Raw genomic sequence first — 19,939 nt, forward strand, 5'->3', positions numbered from 1 at the left:
CTCTTCCACCAGAGCTCCTCCCTCCCCTCGCTGCCCCATATACGCTGCAGACGCCTCCCTCTGCACCGTCCTCTATATATATATATATATATATATATATATATATATATATATATATATATATATATATATATATATATATATTAGGGGTGGGACTCGATTAAAAAAATTAATCTAATTAATTAGGGCCTTTGTAATTAATTAATCTCAATTAATCGCATATCGATATTTGACCCGAGATCAGTGAGAGCCTTTCTCTTTCTAATGGATTTTGATATAGTGAATCAATATAGTGATACATAAGCTTAAGCAACAAAACACTGTTCATTTTTTCAGCAGGGAAGGAGGAATTTAACCAAGACAAATAAACCAATACACATTGATTAGTGCAACTTTTGTTGGGCTGGGCGAGGGTCCTTGAAGTAGTCGGAGTGGCATCCTCTTCCACTCTAGCTGTATGCCAGGCTTGCGTGTTGGCCGCTGCTGCGACATGCTGAGCATTCAGATGATATAGCAGGCTCGATGTGCTGCGATGGTATGCAAATTCTTTGCTGCACAATATGCATACAGCTTTGGTTTTATCCACGCTGCCATCCGCTGGCTTTTTAAATCTAAATTTTCTGTGCACGAGACCAAGTAGTGCGCTGTCGTCGGGAGCAGTGTTAGGAAAGTCACTATTGGCTGTCCTAAAAGTCGCCAGAAGTTGCGAGATGAGGTCGTTACCTAATTTGCAATTTGCATGTAATTGTAATGGACGCTGTAGGAGAGAGGAATAACGTCATGGGAGAAGCAAAATGTGAGTTAAAAAAACACCCTAAATATGTTTAGAACTACAAATGAATTTTCTTCTGTTTATTCTTGGTTTGTCAGCAAGTGAGCAGTGGCGTATTTGTGCACACGCGATTCATTTGAAGTGTGGAGGAGTGGTGTGGGTCTCCTCTCTGCTCTGACTGCAGCAGGGAGCGCTGCATGAGACTGGCCGCCTGTGAGTGCTTTGGGACGGGGGAGGGGCTCACGCAGCACCGCAACTCATTGAGGACAGCAGCTGCAGAACGAGACGTCCTGTCACGTCTCCAGAGCACCAGAAAAAGTCGCTAAATTTGTTGCTAGTCGCTTTTGACAAAAAAAGTCGGCAGGAGGCTTTGGAAAGTCGCCAGATTTAACGAGAAAGTCACCAAGTCGGGAGCTGTTTCGTTGTGGTGTCACAGCGAAATATGTCCGGGTGAAACTCGTCCGGTGACAAACGTTCCGCGACAATTTGCGATAATTTTTTTATCGCGTTAAAATTTCTGTAATTAATTAATCGTAACTAACGCGTTAAAGTCACAGCCTTAATATATATATATATATATATATATATACGTATATAAGGGTGGAGATGGAGGACGTGGTTAGGCGCTCCGTTGGCCCCCCCCCTCTGTCTGGTCCTCTCCTCGCTCTCCGTCCTGACAGAGATGGATCCTGGTGTGGCTCTTCTCCGCCCGGAGCCCACAGATCATCCCCCCCCCCCCCCTCCTCCCACCTCCCCCCCTCCCTCCCCCCCTGTTGTTTCAGCAGTAAGAATCAGCTGCTGGAGCTTCAGCAGAAGAAACTACACCATACATGCATACATACAAATGATCCCAATCAATTCCTTTGTCTTCTATAATGAGGATTTGAGGCGCTCCCTGGACAATCCACTGTTTTTTTTTTTTTCTTCTTCTTCTTCTCTTTTACAGATGCAATTAAAAAAATGGTGCTTGATCAAAGAAAAAAAAAAATAACGACTGTATTCTGTAAATAAGTAATGAGTTGTTCTGTATTTAGACTGCACGTCTTAAAAATGTCAAGGGTTTCTGTTTCCTGTGGAGCTGGAGGCTGAGTGGAGGCGGTGTGTGACGCAGCCTTTAAGGTTAAATCAGCACCGTTTTCAACAGAGTGGGGAAATGTTGTGTGGAACAATGTGGCGATGGAGGAGTTGATGTTCTTTCTGTGTTTGTCTGAGGCGTCTTCACGCTGCGGGGCTCGGCCGGATCCTCCGGATCCTCCGGGGTCGGCGCCGCTCCGGCCCCGCGGCGTTGAACACACGCCTCGCCGTCCCGCGTCTCCGGAGGCGTTTCTCTGAGTGTGCCCCAGCGTTCCTCTCACACGCCATCGCTCATGCCTGCCGTCCCTCATCGGTCACACACATGTATCGCTGTGCGGTCGCCATCCTTCACCGTCGGGATTGGCGCCGGCGCCGCCGCCGCCGCCAACCCGCTGTGGAACCTCCTCGTTTGTTTCTGTTGTCGTTTTGTGTTGACACTGCCACTGCATGAAGTAATGACTCCCCTGTTTTGTTTTGTTTTGTTTTGTTTTTTTCATGCCTCTGCCCCTCTCTTTACGTTTCCCTCTCCATGTTCTCCCACCTCCCTTCCTCTTTTGTTTTTTTTTTTTTTTTGTTTTTTGACGACAGCAAGTTGGAATAGATCAGGGTGACATCCCAGATCTCTCACAGGTCAGTGTGCATCTCACCTCCCACCCTCTCTCTCTCTCTCTCTCTCTCTCTCCCCTGTGGTCGTCCCCCCCGCGGCTCATCTCACCCCCGGTGTACCTGTCGCCCCCCCTCCCCCTCCCCCTCCATCTCCTCGCCACCCGTCCTCATCCCAGCCAGCCATCCGCTCTAACCCGACCTCACTGCTGGATTCCAGGCCTGATGGGTTTTCGGACTCTGCCTTGCTTTTTTTCTCTTCCGCCCCCCCCCCCCCTAAACGTCTCGGCCCGCCGTCGGCTCTCAGACCCCGACTCTGCAGATAATTACGCTACAGCAGGAGGAGGAGAAGAAGAAGAAGACAGGACTTCCATGGTTTCTGAGTTTGTTTGTGAGGGATCGAGCTGGTTTTGATCCTCTTTGTTCCGGACCTCGGAGACGTTTAAAATTCAGCTTTAATGACCTTTTATTTGTCAATTAGTGTGAATTATCTTCTTGAGAATCAGAAAGCGATTAAAAACCGGAGCCGTGTCCTTGGATTTGGATTTGCTCGACTGGAATTGATCAGCGGGGCTGCGGGGAACCACGGTTTTCGTTTATCCACTCGCTCGCTGGTTCCTCTAATTAAATGAAGCACAATTCTGCCCGAGGTGGCACCTTCATTTTTTTTGTTTTCCAATCAAATCCTCCAAACATAAGTTTAACGGTGACAGAAAACACAGAAGAAGATGATTTTTTCTATTGGAAAATGCTGGAACTGCAGAATGTTTTCCATCCGCACTTCAGTCCGTTGATTAATTATAGAAATGTTTTGATCTGGAAAGATCACCAAATAATTCTGTCTCTCCAGCAAAACAGTTGAATATTGGATGGTTTCAGCTTTTAAAAAGTCCAGCAGAATTCCCACTGAATTCTGAATTAAAGTTTCAACTTTTCCGTCATCATTTGGGAAAAAAAAAAAAAAAGTGTTTCCAAACCTCGTCTGGCGCCGAAACAAAAGCAGCCCGAACTCAGACCGTGACCGGGGGCCGCGTGTCACCATTAGAAACCAGAGTAATGCTGGGAGTTGACTGCATTTGGAATGAGCGTGTGAAATGTGTGTGTGTGTGTGTGTGTGTGTGAAGCTGCTTTCTGTCTTTAAACACTCGTCTTTTCCTCCCCCCCCTCCTCTGTCGCAGAAAACAAAAGGATCTTACATTGTAGGTGGTGGGTTGTGTACTGTAGCCCCCCCCCCCCCCCCCCTGCATGAGCACCATGCTTGTTAGCCGTGTGTGTGTGTGTGTGCGTGCGTGCGTGCAGCCAGACACACGTGCGCCCTGAGCCGTCAGAGGCATGTTCATGTTCATCCCCCTCCCGGTGTTGACTCGGTACAATCTGTGTGAGCTGGCCTCAGGTGGCTCGCTTGTAGCACTCATACACACACACACACACATGCACGGAGCCCTGGCACAACAAGCAAAAGGCCATGAAACCTCATGAATAGAAAATGAGGCTTCACCCTCCTCCTCCTCCTCCTCCTCGGTCTTCATCTGCATGGGAGGATCTGCGCGGGGCTTCGGCTCGCTCGTCTGAATTCCTCCTCAGATGTTGTTTATTCCATATTCGACACGCGCAGCATCGCCGCTCTCACATGCATGGCGCAGGTGCTTCAGTGGCGAAGGACCCCGGCGTTACTGTGGAGAACAGGAGAGAGGAGGAAGAGGGGGGTCGGCCTCGTTGGGTTTCCTCCGTCTCCTCCGGAGATGGAGCGATCGCTGCAGACCGTCTGGAGACGAGAGCGGGGAGTCTCGCTGGAGAGGCGTCGCAGCTAATGTTGACTGGGCAAACACACGGCCACCTCCTCACCTATTCACACCCTCTGACAGCTAAAGAATGCTCCCTCGCTCACTCTCTCTGGTGTGACCGCTGCTTCTTTACCCACAAGGCAGCACTCTGGCTAGAACCCACCGTCTAGTCGGCCACAGAGCCGAGCCAGAGCGCCTCCCGAGTGTGTTTGTGTGTGATGGAGTGGATTCTGCCTAATAGCCCGGACCGTGTGAACTTAATATCCCTGTGGGGATTAAAAAAAAAAAAAAAAAAAAAAAGCAAGTCCCCATGAGGAAAGACGTGTTGTAGGTAGGAAAGGAGCAGTCACGCCATTTGGTAGAAAGTCAAGTGTTGTTTGCTGAGGACGTGTCTGAGGGTTGGACTGTGGTTCGGCGCGGTTGTTGTCTTGAAGCAGCAGCTGTCGGCCGGTCTCTCGGCCCTCTCGTCCGTCTCGTCCGTCTCGAGGTCCTGCAGGCATTAATGAGGCACCTAACGAGCTCGGGAGACGCTGTGTCTGTGCGCCGCCGCCGCCGCCGACAGCTGAGGCCGAGCTCCAGTTGTGTCATATCGGCCGTAGCTTAGCAACTGTCCCCGAGTTGCCTTCCGCCTCGGTCCAGAGCCGTTGAGCCGCGGCATCTCGCTGTCGAGAGGCGGAGCTCGTTTGTCCGGGCAAATAATTAGAAAGGTAAAGATCAAAGACGAACTCCAGAGGCTGCAGAGTGATGCCTGCCGGTCGCTGCTCGGGGAGGACAGGACCTCATGGCGGCGCCCCCTCTCCCCCGCTCTCCTCGTTTCCCCCGGTCGCTCCCCGTTCCTCCAGCCTCCTCCTCTGTTCTCCCGCTAACCGTGTGAGTGTTGCTGCATGCTGCCGTGGCTCTTCCTGGAGACTCCTGCACTCCGCTCCCTTCCTGTGAGGCCAACTAACACTGGATGCTGCTGCACATATATATGTGTGTGCGTGTGTGTGTGTGTGTTACTGTGTGTGGAGGCGGGTTTTCTCTGTCTGGAGGAAGCTTTGTGTGAATGACGGCGGTTTCCCTCCCGGTTTGGCCCCTCAGGCTCCCAGCAGCCTCCTGGAGGCCCTGGAGCAGCACCTGGCCTCCCTGGAGGGCAAGAAGACCAAGGAGCTGAACGCAGACACCAGGTAGACGTCTCCTCCCGCCGGCGTCACACGTTCTCAGGAACGAGCGACGGATCTCCTCTAAAAACATCTGCCGTCCTGTCCTGACCTCCGCAGGGCGTCCACCCTGTCCAGCGCCGTCTCGTCCCTGTCCTCCACCGGCATGTCCTTCAGCCGGATGGACGAGAAGGAGAAGCAGCAGGCCCTGGAGGAGGAGCAGGCCCGGCTGCAGGCCCTGAAGGTGAGACCGTTCTCCTGGAAGCGCGGCAGATTTGCGTTGCCGGTGTTGAAAGGCTCTTCCAGTGCAGCGGGTGATCAAAGCGAGGAGTGTGCAGCGGTGTGTTGGTTCAGCCCTGCGTCTACAGAAACACTCCGCAGTGTGTGTTTGCCCTGTACACAAACACCTGGAGCTAAAGCGACGCTCCGCCGCCGCGGGGAAGGATTCTAAATGTAAAACAAACAAGGCTGAGGTCTTGACTTCGAGGTCTCGTGTTCACGACTGCGCCTTATGTTGAAAAACCGATCTTCATCTGGAAATGGCGAGCGTTTCCGCGGTCACCGACCTCGGTCTGAGGCCGTGGTAACGGGGAATCAGCTGCAGATCCGTGGAGCGGCGGAAACGGCGCAAACTGCAGAAATAAACACGCATTCTTGCTCCGCTTTTGTGTCTCAGCCTGCCGCTGAACTCCAACCGAGGATAAAGGCCCAGAATCCTCGGTGGCGAGTCGAGTGCGGAGCGTGTTGACATTTCGCGGCCCGGCCCGGGGAGTCCCGCCTCGCAGCGCACTGGAGTCGAGTCAGAGCGGCTGCAGTGCACGTTAGGCATGCTTACACCCTGGCAGAAAAGCTGCAGTGTGTGTGTGTGTGTATCGCGGTGTGTGTGTGCCGTGCGTCTTATTGGATTCCAGCGCGCCGTCGGTTTCTGCCGAGGTCCGCTGATTACCTTTGAGTTGGAGCGAGGGTAGCCGGGGGGTCAGCGGGGTCGTTCAGATACTCCAGTCCAGCTGTCCGCGCTCGCCGGGGTCCATATGGACTACACACACACACACACACACACACACGCACACGGACTCTTACTCTCAGCCACTGTCCAGCTGGCTCTTTGCTCAGACAGGAACAGCGGCTCCCGTTTGTTCCTTGCGGCGCCGTCTGAATGAAGATGAAGAGGCCTGGACCCGGCGGTGCCTGCTCAGCAGGGGGTCCCGGTTATTTAGAGTAACGCCGCCGCTTCAGCAGTAACGCTTTAAAAACCTTTAACGCTGGAGCAGTTCCTGAAGTTTCTCTGAGCACATTATTGTTTGATACAGTTTTCAGACATCGAAACCGTTGCAGAGCTGCTGTCTCTCTTGGTGAGCATCAGTGGTTGTCTTATAAATCCAGTTGCTGTGATGTTTGTTTGCTGTTTTATTATTTCATTCATCTCCTGATTACTGGATCCAAACCTGCTCGTAGCAACGTTAGCATTAGCCTGTATCCACAGCAGCAGCGAGGCATTAGCAGTTTAGCCGTTACTTTTCCTTTTCCTCATTAGTATTCATGAATCGGCGTCCTAAAAATAGTGATTCCGGAGCGTTTCCCTCCAACCGGCTGATACCGAGTGAAATTCAACCAAGCTGCCAGTCAGATTTTATGGCACATACGTTTAAAAGAGTGACGTCTCGCTGTGATCAAGCCCAGATTTTCACTAACGTGCAGGTTACTGCCCCATAATCCCCCTGCGCGCCTGAGAGCCTCCGGCGGGAGAAGAGGCTGTAAAGTGAATTGGAGTGTCCCTTGAATGAAAACAGCTGGGCAGCCAGGTGTAAATAAACCCGACAGAAGCATTGTGGGAAGCCTTGATCCCGGCTCCCCTCTGCCACCGTCCATAATAATAATCTGCGCTCGGTGTTGTACGGTAAATCGCTCTGCTTGTCTACCAAACAGAGCGTGATCTGAACGGGGGGGACTCCGAGGGAGGGAGCGGCTTCTCCCTCGCAGCAGATTCCCACAAGATGCAGCAACCAGCGTATCGATCCCCGCGGAGGAATTAGGTCGTTGCAGCAAGGAAAATAACGAGATCTAGCGGGGAAACGCAGGCAGATGGGATGTAAGCACGAGAAATAAGCAGCGGAACAGCGCGAACCGAGGGGAAAATGAAAATAAAATCCATCAGTGGGGGAAGAGAAAACGGTGATGTCCAGTTTCCAGAGATTCAATAAAGAGCTGAGAGGGACGTTTCCTCGGGTCCGTCACCTGCTGTCTACTCGTCATGCAGGATAGTGTCAGCGCTCGGAGATCCGACCCCGAGGCGCCGGTTCACGCAGGAAGTGGCCGGTCTGGAGGAGAGCGGTGAATGTGACGGGAAGCACTGGAGGTTTCCTGCTGGACTGTCTGACTTCCTGTTTGGTTAGCTTGCAGGCGTTGTGCAGACATCAGCAGCTCCAGCAGCTCCGTCTCAATATTGTTGTTTTTTTTTTTTTATGTGTTTTGTTGATCTCCTTGAATCAGCTCAAAGCTGTGGGCTGTTTGAACGGTAGCAGCGGCCGGACTCTGCTGATGTTTGTGTTTCTGTCACCGGAGAGAGAGGCAGCAGCACCTGAGTCTGAGCGCCACGGCGTTCAAACGCAGTGCAGGAGACGTCTTTCTCAGATTCTCAGAAAGAAATGGCCAAAGGACAGCCTACTTTTTGTTTTTAAAACAGTTTCTGCCTCAATTATGTCAGTGTTTTTGATCATTTGTTTGCTGAATCCTATAAAACTCTTCAGTTAAAGCAAACACTGTAATGTTGACTCACTGCACCATCTTGTGGCACAAACTGGAACTGCATTTTAAAAAGTGTGTTTTTGTTATTTTTTTATTTTCTTTTCCAGGACCAGCGCCTGAAGGAGATCAGCATGCAGACTCCGCCCTCCGCCTCGCCCAGCAGCCAGTCGATAGGCAGCGCCAACAACAACAACCACATCGCACAGACCCCGGAGCTGTTCGCCTCCACGCTGTCCACCAACAGGTACCGCGGTTCACACGGCGCTCGGAACGGAGAACCCGAGTCCAGAAACAAAGTCTGAAGTGAAACTTTGATCCAAATCGCGGAACGTGGAGCACAAGTGCGTTTCAAGGCCAGGATTAAAGATTAAGGATGAAAGAAGTAGAACCAGAACACAGCCAAGCTCCAGACGGGGGGGAATAAACCGGGAGTGGGCGTTGAAACCAGATCAAACGAGGAAGTGACAGGAAACGAGACAAGATCGGGCAGCCATGTCCCGCACGGCTTCTGGAGTCTCACAGACGTAGTGGAAGAGCCAGACCCGGGATGAGCATCCCTTCACTTCACACATCTAAAATCAGTTTTGATAGAAATGCCAGTGCGAACAAAGAGCGATGGGTGGTTAACTGCAGCTCTCTTTCTCCTCTATGATTTAGACATAAAAAAAAAAAAACCAAATGGCCTGTGATTGGCTCTCATTGTTAGAACAGACTCCTCTTCCATCTCCGTGGGTATCAAGGTTCTGACTCCTGAAGCATCCGGCTCTTTCCTGCTAGAGAGACCCTGAGCGTTGAAGACGAGAGAAGCTGGCACTCGGAACAAACAAAGCTCCGCCACGTGGAGACGGAAGGCGCTGGCGGCTCGCCAGATCAGTCCAGACTTGCAGAACAATGGACGGCTTTCGCCGCGTGTACCTGAAACCACGGGCGGAGCTGCCAGGCCGCAGAAGAGACGAGGTTTAGCCAAATGGCAGGAATCTCCAACGTCCCACGCCAGTGAACGCATCACCAACATGTGGTTGAATTCAGAGTGTATCCAGCGGCCTAAAGGCCCAGGAGTGGCGCTGAGCATCCGGACCGTGCACGACACTCGGCACGCTCTTATTCTGAAGGAAACATCAGTGACGGGGAACAACTGGTGGATTAAGAAGACGATAATCCCAAACGCTTAATCTCCTCAAGCTAATAAATCCATCTCGCTTCATTTGGGTGTCGCAAATGTCCCAGTGCAGAGCATGATGGGATTGATCCGCTAACTGAATCAGGAGATGATCTCCACATCAAGACTCTGTTGCCACAAGTGTTTGCTCGGCTCTTGTTGAAGTTCACATTCAGGTCTGATGATCCTGTTGCTGCTCTGTGGACGTTTTTACCGCCCATCAGAGGCAGAGAGGGTCAATCACTGTCTGACAAATGAAGGTTTTTTCTCTTTAAAGCTATTTATGTTGGGTGGATTAAATATTAATGCCTCGTCTCCATCTGTCTCCCACATCTCTCCGTTGTCTCTCCCCTCCTCTCCTGCTAATTTACTCATCTCACTTCTGGCTTTCATCTCTCTGCCTCACCTCTCTCACTCTGTCATCTCTCGGACTCGTTCTGGCCTTTGTCCCTCCTCCTCCTCCTCCTCCTCCTCCTCCTCGTCTTCCTCAGTGTTCCCAATCTGAACAGTGACCTGTTTGATCTTCAGCCGGCCTTCATCCCCGCTGTGCAGAGCACTCCTTCCATCTCCAACGCCAACAGTGCCTGGGGAGGTACGTCTCTCTCTCTCTCACACACACACACACACACACACACACACACACACACACACACACACACACACACTCCTGCGTTTACCAGACATGCAAATAAGACACACAGATGCGGAGAAGTGGATTTATCTGCGCTGCTCTCCCTGTGGCCGGTCGCTCAGCTGTCTGCTCGTCCATCTGTCCTCCAGTCATGAGAATCTTTATGAGACGCATCCATCCAGAGTCTCTCTCTCTCTCTCTCTCTCTCTCTCTCTCTCGCTCTCTCTCGCTCTCTCGTCCTCTCGCTCTCTGTCGTCCTCTCTCCCTCATTCTCTCTCACTCACGCTCTCTCTATCTCTCTCTCGCTCTCTTGTCCTCTCTCATTCTCTCTCACGATCTCTCTCTTGTCCTCTCTTGCGCTGTCTCTCTTCCTCTCTCTCACTCTCTATCTTGCTCTCTCTCATCCTCTCCCTCTGTTGTTCTCTCTCTCTCTCGCGGTCTCTCTCACTCTCTCTCGCTCTCTCGTCCTCTCTCTCTCTCTCTCTCGTCCTCTCTCACTCTATCTCTCTCACTCTCTCATTCTCTCTCTCTCGCTCTCTCTCTTGTCCTCTCTTGCGCTCTCTTCCTCTCTCTCGTCCTCTCTCTCACTCTCTCGTTCTCTCTCTCTCGTTCTCTCTCTCGCTCTCTCTCTCGTTCTCTCTCTCGTCCTCTCTCGCTCTCTCTCTCTCGCGCTCTCTCTCATCATCGCTCTCATTCTCTCCTCTTTCTCGCTCTCTCGCTCTCTCTCACTGTTTCTCTCTCTCTCTCCTCCCCTCTCTCTCTCTTTCTCTGTCTCTTGTTGTCTCTCTCCCTCGCCGGTGTTTAACAGTTGAATAAGTTTTAAATTCAGCTGTTTCTTTTATGAAACAACAGTATAAAGATCCTGTCATCGTCTGTTTGCAGCAGTCAGATTCAGATTCAGTCGTCCGCCCGTCTGATTTTTTGGAAAATGCGTCAGAAAAGCTGAACACAGTCAGTCGCTCCTGCCTGGACAATAACCCTCGATATGCTACCGGGCAGAGAGAGCAGATCTGACATTTCAGCCTGAAATCGGGAGTCGGAATCAAAGCGCAGCGCAGAAAACGGCATCTTCAGCCTCGGTTAGCAGGAAGAATGGAAGACTTTATGTCAGGATTACGCCGAAGCCATTCATAGAGCTATGAAGGCGCTGAAATAACTTACTCCTTTAATTTACTGAGGATTACCACAAAGTATACATGCTAAAGCTAACGGGCGCACTCTGGAAGCATCTGGAGGAGACATGTCTGAAATAAATGTTACTTTATATTCATTAAAGTTATTTTGAGTGGAGTTTATTTATGCAAACTCAAGCAACAAAACTACATTTAGTCTGATTTAATCTATTCTATTAAATATTCTGCTGAAAAACTCTTTCCCTGATTGAATTAAGCTCTGGATGGAGACCAGCAGGACTTCACGATGTAGTTCAGAGAAGACGAGATGCTGCTCGGATCAGATATGGCGTCTTTTACTCGGCAGTCGTTGAGTTCGGTCGTCCTAATCCCCACCGGGGATGAAGATAAAACCCGAAACAAAAGGTGCGTCGGAGGATTTCCCCGTGCGCGGGCTTAGCGCTGACATTTCCTCCAGCGCTTCGCCAATCCCAAGTTACCAAGCAACGACAACGGCGGAGCGGCGAGCGCCGCGATGTCCCTGTTCCTAATCTAATGGGATTAGTTGGGAGGAGGTGGAGGAGGAACCCAGACCTCGGCCTGATGTGTGTGTCTCTTTATGCCAAAGTGTGTCAGAAGAAGCCGGGGTTTAGAGACGGAGGGAGAGGATCTAACGGGTGGCGTGTGACTGCGTTCCTCAGGACTGGAGAGCCAGCCGCTGCAGCCGCCCGGATCCGCCATGGCTGTAGATTTCGATGCGGTGTTCGGGAGTAAGGCCGCGCCCGGTAACAACGGCCCTCAACCTGCAGCCGGTAAAGACGGACCTGAAACACTAAAACCTCTGGGCTCCTGCTGGCGGCGGCGCGGCTTTGAACTAACCTCCTGCTAACGTCTGCTCGCTCTGACTCCTGGGCGTATCGGTCCTGCACTTCCTGTTCAGCCCAGCTTTATTGATACGGCGACACAGTAACGTGCGAGACTATGAGGCTCGCTCTCGCCTCGTTCCTCATCTTCTCCAGCTGTTTGAGGCCCAGCTGTGGCTGGTTAGGACGTCTCAATCAGAGCAGAGTCACCATGCACAGCCCGATCAATAATCATTACACTGGAGGAAAATGACTTCTGAGCACCGTTTTCCTCCATGGTCGGGTTCGACCGCCGTCGTCATTAACGCTCGCGCAGCTGTTGCATGGCTTCTTGAGACGTTCTCCAGCGATCGGCGGCGTTCTTTGTCTTCTGGGTGGAGCAGGGGGGGGTGGGGGAGCTGCTGATCTCTGGCTCGCTCTGCTCTGGCGGTCGGTCCTGCTCTGGACGCTCTAACCTCCTGCTATTAATAGAGCTGCAGCTACAACCAGCAACACACCATCTGGACCGCTGGCAACACCTCACTGAAAGTGTGTGTGTGTGTGTGTGTGTGTGCAGCCACTGTATGTCCCTGCCTGTGCATTATCTGTGTGTTTGCATATTTGTTACTGTTTGTATGTGTGTGTTTGTGTGTGTGTTTGCTCGTCCTGTGTCATTTGGCTCCGTCCCATCTGTCTGCCTCCACCAGCAGCCGGTTTTGTTTTGTTGTTGTTCACACCGATCCCCCCCCCTCCTCCGCCCTCATATTTCATCTCTGTCTCTCTCTCTGTCTGTCTCTCTCTCTCTCTCTCTCTCTCTCTCTCTCTCTCTCTCTCTCTCTGCGTTTGCCTCGTTGTCTTCCCATCACACTTCACAGGACGAGAATCACCCAGGCAACTCCGCTCCATCTGCTCTCTCCCACAACACACACTCCTCTTTCTTCCCTCTGTCTCCTCTGCAAGGTCTTCATTCTGCACCCAGTTTTCATTTTTTTTTTTTTTTTTGTCCACTCCTTACCCGTATTTCTGCTGCTTTTTTTCTTTTCTTGTCAGAAGTTGATTTTTCTGAAAGACTGGCTGATTCGTTTCGGTTTCTAAAGCTTTGCTCACCTTCTGTCGACTCCACAAGTTTCCCCGACTCCTCCGTCATTCTTTCACATTTGCATTTTGACAGAACTCGCATTTTTTCATGTTGTGTCTTTCAGGCTCTCGTTCCTCTTTTTGTATTCTGTCTCTCACATTAGCGTGTTTACTGTATCTGGTTCCCCGTATTAGCTGCTTATTAGCAACCCAGTGAAAGCCGTGGGGTGTTTTGAGGTGTTCTTGTGACGGGCAGATCGATTTGAGTCCTCGTCTTCACCCTCAGACTGATTCTTCTGTGTTTTCTGTGTCGTTCTCTCTCTCTCCTGGAGTCAAACTGACACATTTCCAACAGCTGCCTCATGCTGTGTTGAACAAACCTGACAGAGAAGCGGCTTTAAATCCAGTTCCCGTCCCTCTGTGGCTCGACCCAGCTTCTCTTTATTAAAACAGAAAACAACACCTGGCTCGGGAAGCATCGCCAGCCCCCACTGCTGGATTTATCTCTACCATCCAAACATCTGACGGCATCGCGCTGATTATTTATGGTTTAAACAGCAAATAATGTGTACTACCTGCAGTTTGTAACAGCAGATGTATTATTTGATATGACTTGACACGTGGTGGTGAGAAGCCGAGGGCCTGCCGATCAGCTGGGGTCGTGTTGCGCAGCAGATCCTCCGGGGGATTGACGAAGTTCGCTTTAATCTGCAGGCGAAGAAGCCGACGAGAGAAACGACTCCTGCAGCAAACAGCTCATGATAATATTTAGTTATTTTAAGAGAATTTGTTCATAATGACTCGGTCTGCTCGTTCCATTCTGACCGAATGCAGGAAAACAGCGACTCACTGCACCATCTGGTGGCAGGACCTGGTATTGCAGACCGATCTGCAGAGGCTAGCCGTTTGGCTTGAACTGTTCTGGATCTTATATGTATTGGATTGGATTTACCTGAGAGGACAGACGGCCTCAGCCATGCTTCCTTATCGAGCTGAATCAGATTCGTGTGATCACGTCCCTCTCTCTCGCCGCTCCGCTCTCTCCCGCACACCAGGCGCCAATTACACAGCGAGCGTCGTCCGCATCCCGTCAGATCTGAACAAAGCCAGGAGGGACGTTTCTTTAACACACACGGCGTGAAGCGTGCGGTGTGGGAGAAGTGTTTCAGATAGCATCTGTTAGGTGTTTTGGGGGAGAGCGCCCCGGACATGGATTAGCTGCTCTCCTCTCTCCATCTTAAACCGTATCGACTGTTCAATCCATGGCCGAAACACCGAGGCTCCTCCCCGGTCGATACCGCCGCCTCCACCCGGAGACGGGAGCTCAAACGGCCGAACTGCATTTCACTCTTTCATAATTCCCTTTTTTTGTCCTCGTCTTCCTCTCTGTCTGTTTTTTCCTGCTCTCCCTCTTTTCCTCCATCTGCTAAGCTAGCAGGAAAAGTGTTTTCTGAATCTCTTGTGTCAGCACCGCTGTCAGGCCTGCACACCACTTCCTAACTAAATATTATTCCTCCCTTTTCTCTTTTCTCTCCCCACCAGCATCGGTTGCCTTCTTTTCTTTTGTAGCGGTCCTCCTCCTCCTCCTCCTCCTCCTCCTCCTCCTCCTCCTCTCTGTACATTTTGCTGAAACGTTTTGCATTTTGTTGCAGATTTGTGTAACTTGCTGATATTCCTTCTGCTCCCCGGTGGTTGCTTGTTTGGTTTTCTGACATTTTTAAAGTTTCCTCCTGAGTTTAGCTGAAGGTACGGCGTAGATTATTTCCCCGTTCTGATGAAGGCACAGGCTAATAACATTCAGATGACGATCGATCTGCAGCCCTGTTGGCGTTACTCACACGGCGCTGCCAGCAGAGTAGCCATTAGCTCAGAGTTGTTAATTTTAACACACTCATGTTCGCCCCAACATGGGAAATTACTCCGACTCTCACACACACTCACACACATACTCAGCATCCAGGCTAATCACCGGTGGGGAGTGGAAGTGTGAACATGACAGCTGCGAACAGATAAATCAATCATCCGCAGCCGCCGCTGCGAGCTCCTGAGTCAGGGATTGTTGGCCGGAAACCGACGGAGGAACGAAGGAAAAATGGAGAGCAGAAAGAGCTTCAGGAAGGGAAACGTTAAAGAGCAGCGGCGTCAGAGCCGTCCGGCTCCGCCTCCCTCTGACCATCGGGTCACACATTTGGGGGAAATTCAAGTCGGTTCTCATGAGATTCTAAAGTTTTCTTGCCGATGAGGAAACCGTTTCCCTTTTCTGTCTGTCTTAATCATTTGTGTGTTTTTTTTTTTTTTGTTAATTTCTCAGTTCGTAAAACACCAATTACAGCGCCGTCCTCTCAGCTGTTAGCGCTCAGTTGAGATTACAGACAAGCTGATAATACTGAAATGACTGGTTCTGCTGCAATTATGAGGTTTAATGACTGTTTATTACAGATTTCAACTGTTTTGGCGTTTTAGCCCTTTTTACCGTTTAGCCACTTTTAGTTTAGGCTCGGGTTTTTCTTTTGGTATTTTTAATGCAATTTAACTTGATTCCGTATAGAAATTTAAGTAATGGAGAGAGTTTTTGAGGATTTGAGCTTCCTAACCGTGAACACCTGCAGAGCGCCACGCGATCCAAACCTCCAGCAGCTTCCCTGTGAAAATGGTTCAGGAAGGTCTCGGCTAAACAAACACAGCTAATCTGGAGGCAGGAGCTGCTCCTGACAGGCTCCCATTTCAGGATTAGCCGTGGAGGAAACATGCTTTCTGCTTCATTCTGGTTCTCGGCGACTCTGGTCTCCATCCTGTTGATCCCTCCTCACCCCTGCAATCAGAAATGCAGAGTTTGTTTTTTTTCTTCTTTTCCCTTGTTCTATGGGCTCATTTCCGTCTCCGTCCTCCAGGTTTCGATGCTCTGGGAGACCTGTTGAAGCCTACCGTTCCCACGCACACCGCGGCGCCGCCGCCGCCCCCTCAGATGGCCATCCACCCCGGGGGGAAGCTGCTCGCCAACGACCTGGACTCGTCTCTGGCCAACCTCGTGGGCAGTGAGTGTCGACGTGTCGGCTGCAGAGGAGGGAAAGTTTCTGCGGTTACATAACTGACCTCTAATGTATCGATACTCAGCGTTTAACCACATTTCTATTGAAATCCTTGATTTATTGAACACACAGCCAGAACAATCTGTTTACGTGGGACTTTTTAATTCCTCTATAAATCTGAATAAAGCCTAATTCTGCTCCAGATAGACCATTCAAACGCCTAAAAACTTTATTTAAAATTGGACCGTCGGGTTTATTCTCCTTTGGAAGCGGAATTTTATGCTAATTAGGCGCGACTTCCTTCTGGTCGTTGTGCGCATGCTCTGTCGTGACGACGCAATTTTCCAAGATGGCGGCCCGCATTGCGCGGTTCGACTCGTACGGAGACGATTTATTTAACGACGGTTTTAGAAGAATTGGATAAAATTAAACGTGCGGATCGATGGGCGCCTAACAACGCGGACATTTTTAAAGCTTCAGCGTCAAAGCTAATGAAGAAAGAAAGACGAGGAAAATGCTTTTTACTTCCGGGAGGCGTCATTACGTCACGTCTGCCCCGTCCAATCAGAACGCTTCACAGACCCCGGCGTAAGAGAGGAGTTAATCTTTTTTTCCCATGTAAACACGAAGCTAATGAATATAATTCTGAATTGCTTAATTCAAAATAAAGCAATTCCGAATTAAAAACACCCTGTAACCACACATACTTTTATTGTGGTGACGCTGCATTCATTTCCTTTGCTTTTTCAACAATAAGTGGGTTCCGGTACCTTTTTTTTTTTTTTTTTTTTTTTTTTTACTGAGAAGTCAGGCTCATTAACTTGCACAGTTTCAAGAGAACAAAGTTGAATAAAAAACAGTGAGGGAGGGAAAAAGAGAAGTTACCTGACTGTTTCCTCTCTTTTAACTGTGATCAATCAGTTTCTCCTGTGTGTTTCTGTCACTCCTCAGATCTGCAGTTTGGCGGGACCCCCGCCAAGAAGTAAGTTATCCTCAAAACACGATACTGTTTTTTTGAAGGTTGCGTTCAAACTTGTCCGGTTTGGTTCAATTAGGGTGAACTCTGCACACTTTATACACACACACACACACACACACACACACACACACACACACACACAGAAATATGTTATATCAGCTGGTGATGGAAGCGACACTTATTCCTCGATAAAAGAACCTGCCATGCAGCGTGTTGCTGTGAATTAGTTATTGATTAGTTACTCATCACTAAAATAAAAAACCCATGAGAATCAGCAGAAAGCAGTTTGAGTTTAGAGTTAGAGTTCTTCTTCTCTGAAGCTGAAAGCTTCAAGCTGCAGATCTCCAGCCGTTTCCTCTGAAGTCCAGAGCAAACTGTTAATTCTCATTATAATAACAAAAATCATTTCTGCTGTGTAAGCATTATTTGAGCAAATTCTACTTCCTGTGTAAAACACTGAGATGCTATTAAAGGATTTATTATAAGTCTTTAAGCACAAAGCTCCAAATAATTAGATTATTTTTTTAATTGAGTCTTAACACCCACAAAATTCCCCAAACATGGCAGTAAATGAATATTTTGCTTAAAAAAAACTGACACATTTCACCATTTCTAGGTTTCAGTAGATAGAAATAGCTCAAGTTGTGCACAAACACAATAATTAAACTCCACAAATGCAACATAAACTGCAGCTCCGTTAAACATATGGAGGATTTCTAGCATTGAGATGGATTCATGTGGTGGGAAGTGGATGATAAAGGTTAATGCAGCAGCTTCCTGGACGTAAACAGTGAAGCGTCTCCCAGAACATCCAGTCACTGAAAGAATCCGCCGTGCCGCGCTCTGCCTCGCCCACACGGGACCGCGGCGCGGCGAAGCCGAGCCGGCCCCCGGGCAGAGCGGACGGGAACGTATTAGAGGAATAAAGATCCTGCTGACAGCCGCCTTCCGTCCGTCCGTCCGTCCGTCCGTCCGTCCGCAGGCCGGAGATGCAGTGGAACCAGCCCGGAGAGAAGAAGCTGACGGGCGGCCAGAACTGGCAGAACAAGACCATGTCGACCACGCAGTGGGGCCCGGCGCCCATGGCCCCCCAGCCCATGCCCGTGCCGCACGTGGTGAGCCGCCGCCGAGAGTTCAGACACGCTCGCTATCAGACAAATGGCCTGATTATTAGTTTTTACAATGAAACCAGACAGTTCCAGAGTGACCGGCCCGTGAGGTGAGGGTGAGCGCGGCGTTGAGAGGTTTCATGATCGGTCAGTAGTTTGGTGTTTTGTGCGATCAGCAGGGGAAACGGCGATAATCGTGCAGTTTTCTGCAGACTGGTGTAACGGAGTGTTTCTGGGCTGGGAGCCAGCCGCTGTTTAACTTCGCCTAAAGACTTTAAACAGCAGCTTTTCCTCCGCTCTGTTTGTTATTACCATTATCGTCACTGCTGCATTAAGAGCGGGATTAGGAAAAACTGTCTGGGAAAAAGTAATGATATCATAAAATTTTGATTCCTTTTTAATTGTGGTTGAAGGAAAATTATTTTATTAACAAAAGAAACAGTAAAATCAGACTGGATTCTGAATTTAGAGCTGAAAGCATGACTTTCTCCACACATTCGAGCTTCAGTACATTCGTCTTTATTCATGTAAGTTGAACAAATGAAACATTTTTTGACATTATTTCACATTTTTCCCAATTTTAAAGTAAGTTAGCGGTTTTCTACTCAGAAATCTAGAAAGAATCTGCTAAAATCAAACAGTTTCAGATCTATTTCTCTAATGAATGAATCATACGTGAAACACAGACGTCTCCTCTCGACTCGACGCGCTGGAAACGCCACCTGTCGTCTGCATGCGGCTCGTCTTCTTTGTTGTCTTGTTTGTGAGCATGGTAACTTTGTGCTGAGTGTGCATGACCTGTGTGTGTGTTAGTGTGTGTGTGTGTGTGTGTTAGTGTGTGTGCTGATCCTCCTGATCTGTGGACTGTAGTTTCTGGCTGACGAGGACAAACTGTCACTAACCCTTGGCTTCCTCCTTCTCTCTCCCTCTCTCCTTCCTGTCCCGTCCATCCTCTCTCTCCCTCTCTCTCTCTCTCTCTCCTTCCTGTCCCGTCCATCCTCACCCCGCCTCCTCTTCTTTTCCTCTCTGTCCTCCTGTTTTGCTCTGTCATCCACTCGTCTTCCTTCCTCGTCATCGACTCGTCCTGTTTTCTCCTCTTGACGTCTTCTTTTTGTTTTCTCTGATTTCCCTCTTTCTCCTCTTCCTCCTCCATCTCTCGCTCCGTCGCTTCATTTCCTCTGATACCTTTTTGCCTCCGTCTTTCATCACCTTCCTCTCGTTTGCTTTGATTCCCTCCTTCATTTCTCCCGTCTGTCACACTCCTCCCTCCCTCCCTCCCTCCCTCTCTCTCTCTCCTCCCTGTTGCGTCCTGATGCAGAATGGAATGTTCTATACTAGTTATGTAAGTACTTATCTCTGTTTAGTAAGACGAGTCTTAACGAGCTGCTGAGAAACAGAAGTGTGTCTCCGGCTTCCTGCCTCCTCCTCTGTCACCTCTCCTTTTCTTCTGCCGCTTCCTGGGAGAAACTCGTCTCGGAAGGATTCTGTTCTGCTCTTACCCAATTTCTACAAATAACCCTCTCACCTCCGTGCTTGAAGCTAATAGTGTGTGTGTGTGTGTGTGTGTGTGTGTGTTACATAAGGCCGCTGACTCATCACAGGAAGGCTGAGCTGCGTTTCTTTTCAGGGTCGTTCGTGTGTCACTTCAGTGTCCGCAGCAGCCGCAACGTTCTTCGTTTATTTAGCTTCATTTCCTCTCGATTATAAGAAAAAATAGTGTTTTCAAAAGATTCCCAGTCTTCGTTTGACCTGTGTGAAACATCAGCTTTCAGTTTCATCAACTTTCTGTTTGCAAAGCAAACTGAAATGCTTTTTTTTTTTTTTTTTTTTTTATCCTGTCACATAAATAAAAGTCTCGGTTGCGTGATGAGCAGCGGCCTTGGT

General features: G+C 49.7%; 1 protein-coding gene across 5 annotated transcripts in view; it reads left to right on the forward strand.

The window, feature by feature from the left end:
• Window positions 1-19,939, forward strand: part of LOC115381980 (phosphatidylinositol-binding clathrin assembly protein) — a 53,053-nt gene that overhangs the window by 28,607 nt on the left and 4,507 nt on the right. Inside the window, exons 8-17 of one of the 5 annotated variants that reach the window (XM_030083635.1) lie at window positions 3,628-3,648; window positions 5,314-5,399; window positions 5,493-5,616; window positions 8,225-8,361; window positions 9,768-9,868; window positions 11,721-11,831; window positions 15,830-15,973; window positions 16,919-16,949; window positions 17,929-18,061; window positions 19,374-19,397. In XM_030083635.1, the coding sequence (XP_029939495.1) occupies window positions 3,628-3,648; window positions 5,314-5,399; window positions 5,493-5,616; window positions 8,225-8,361; window positions 9,768-9,868; window positions 11,721-11,831; window positions 15,830-15,973; window positions 16,919-16,949; window positions 17,929-18,061; window positions 19,374-19,397 (912 nt within the window). Of the gene's footprint in view, window positions 1-2,434; window positions 2,477-3,627; window positions 3,649-5,313; window positions 5,400-5,492; window positions 5,617-8,224; window positions 8,362-9,767; window positions 9,869-11,720; window positions 11,832-15,829; window positions 15,974-16,918; window positions 16,950-17,928; window positions 18,062-19,373; window positions 19,398-19,939 lie in introns of all 5 variants that reach the window. The other 4 variants (XM_030083628.1, XM_030083654.1, XM_030083646.1 and 1 more) reach the window with 4 other exon arrangements.

The sequence above is a fragment of the Salarias fasciatus genome, chromosome 3 (genome assembly GCF_902148845.1).
Source record: "Salarias fasciatus chromosome 3, fSalaFa1.1, whole genome shotgun sequence".
NCBI classification, from domain to species: Eukaryota; Metazoa; Chordata; class Actinopteri; order Blenniiformes; family Blenniidae; genus Salarias; species Salarias fasciatus.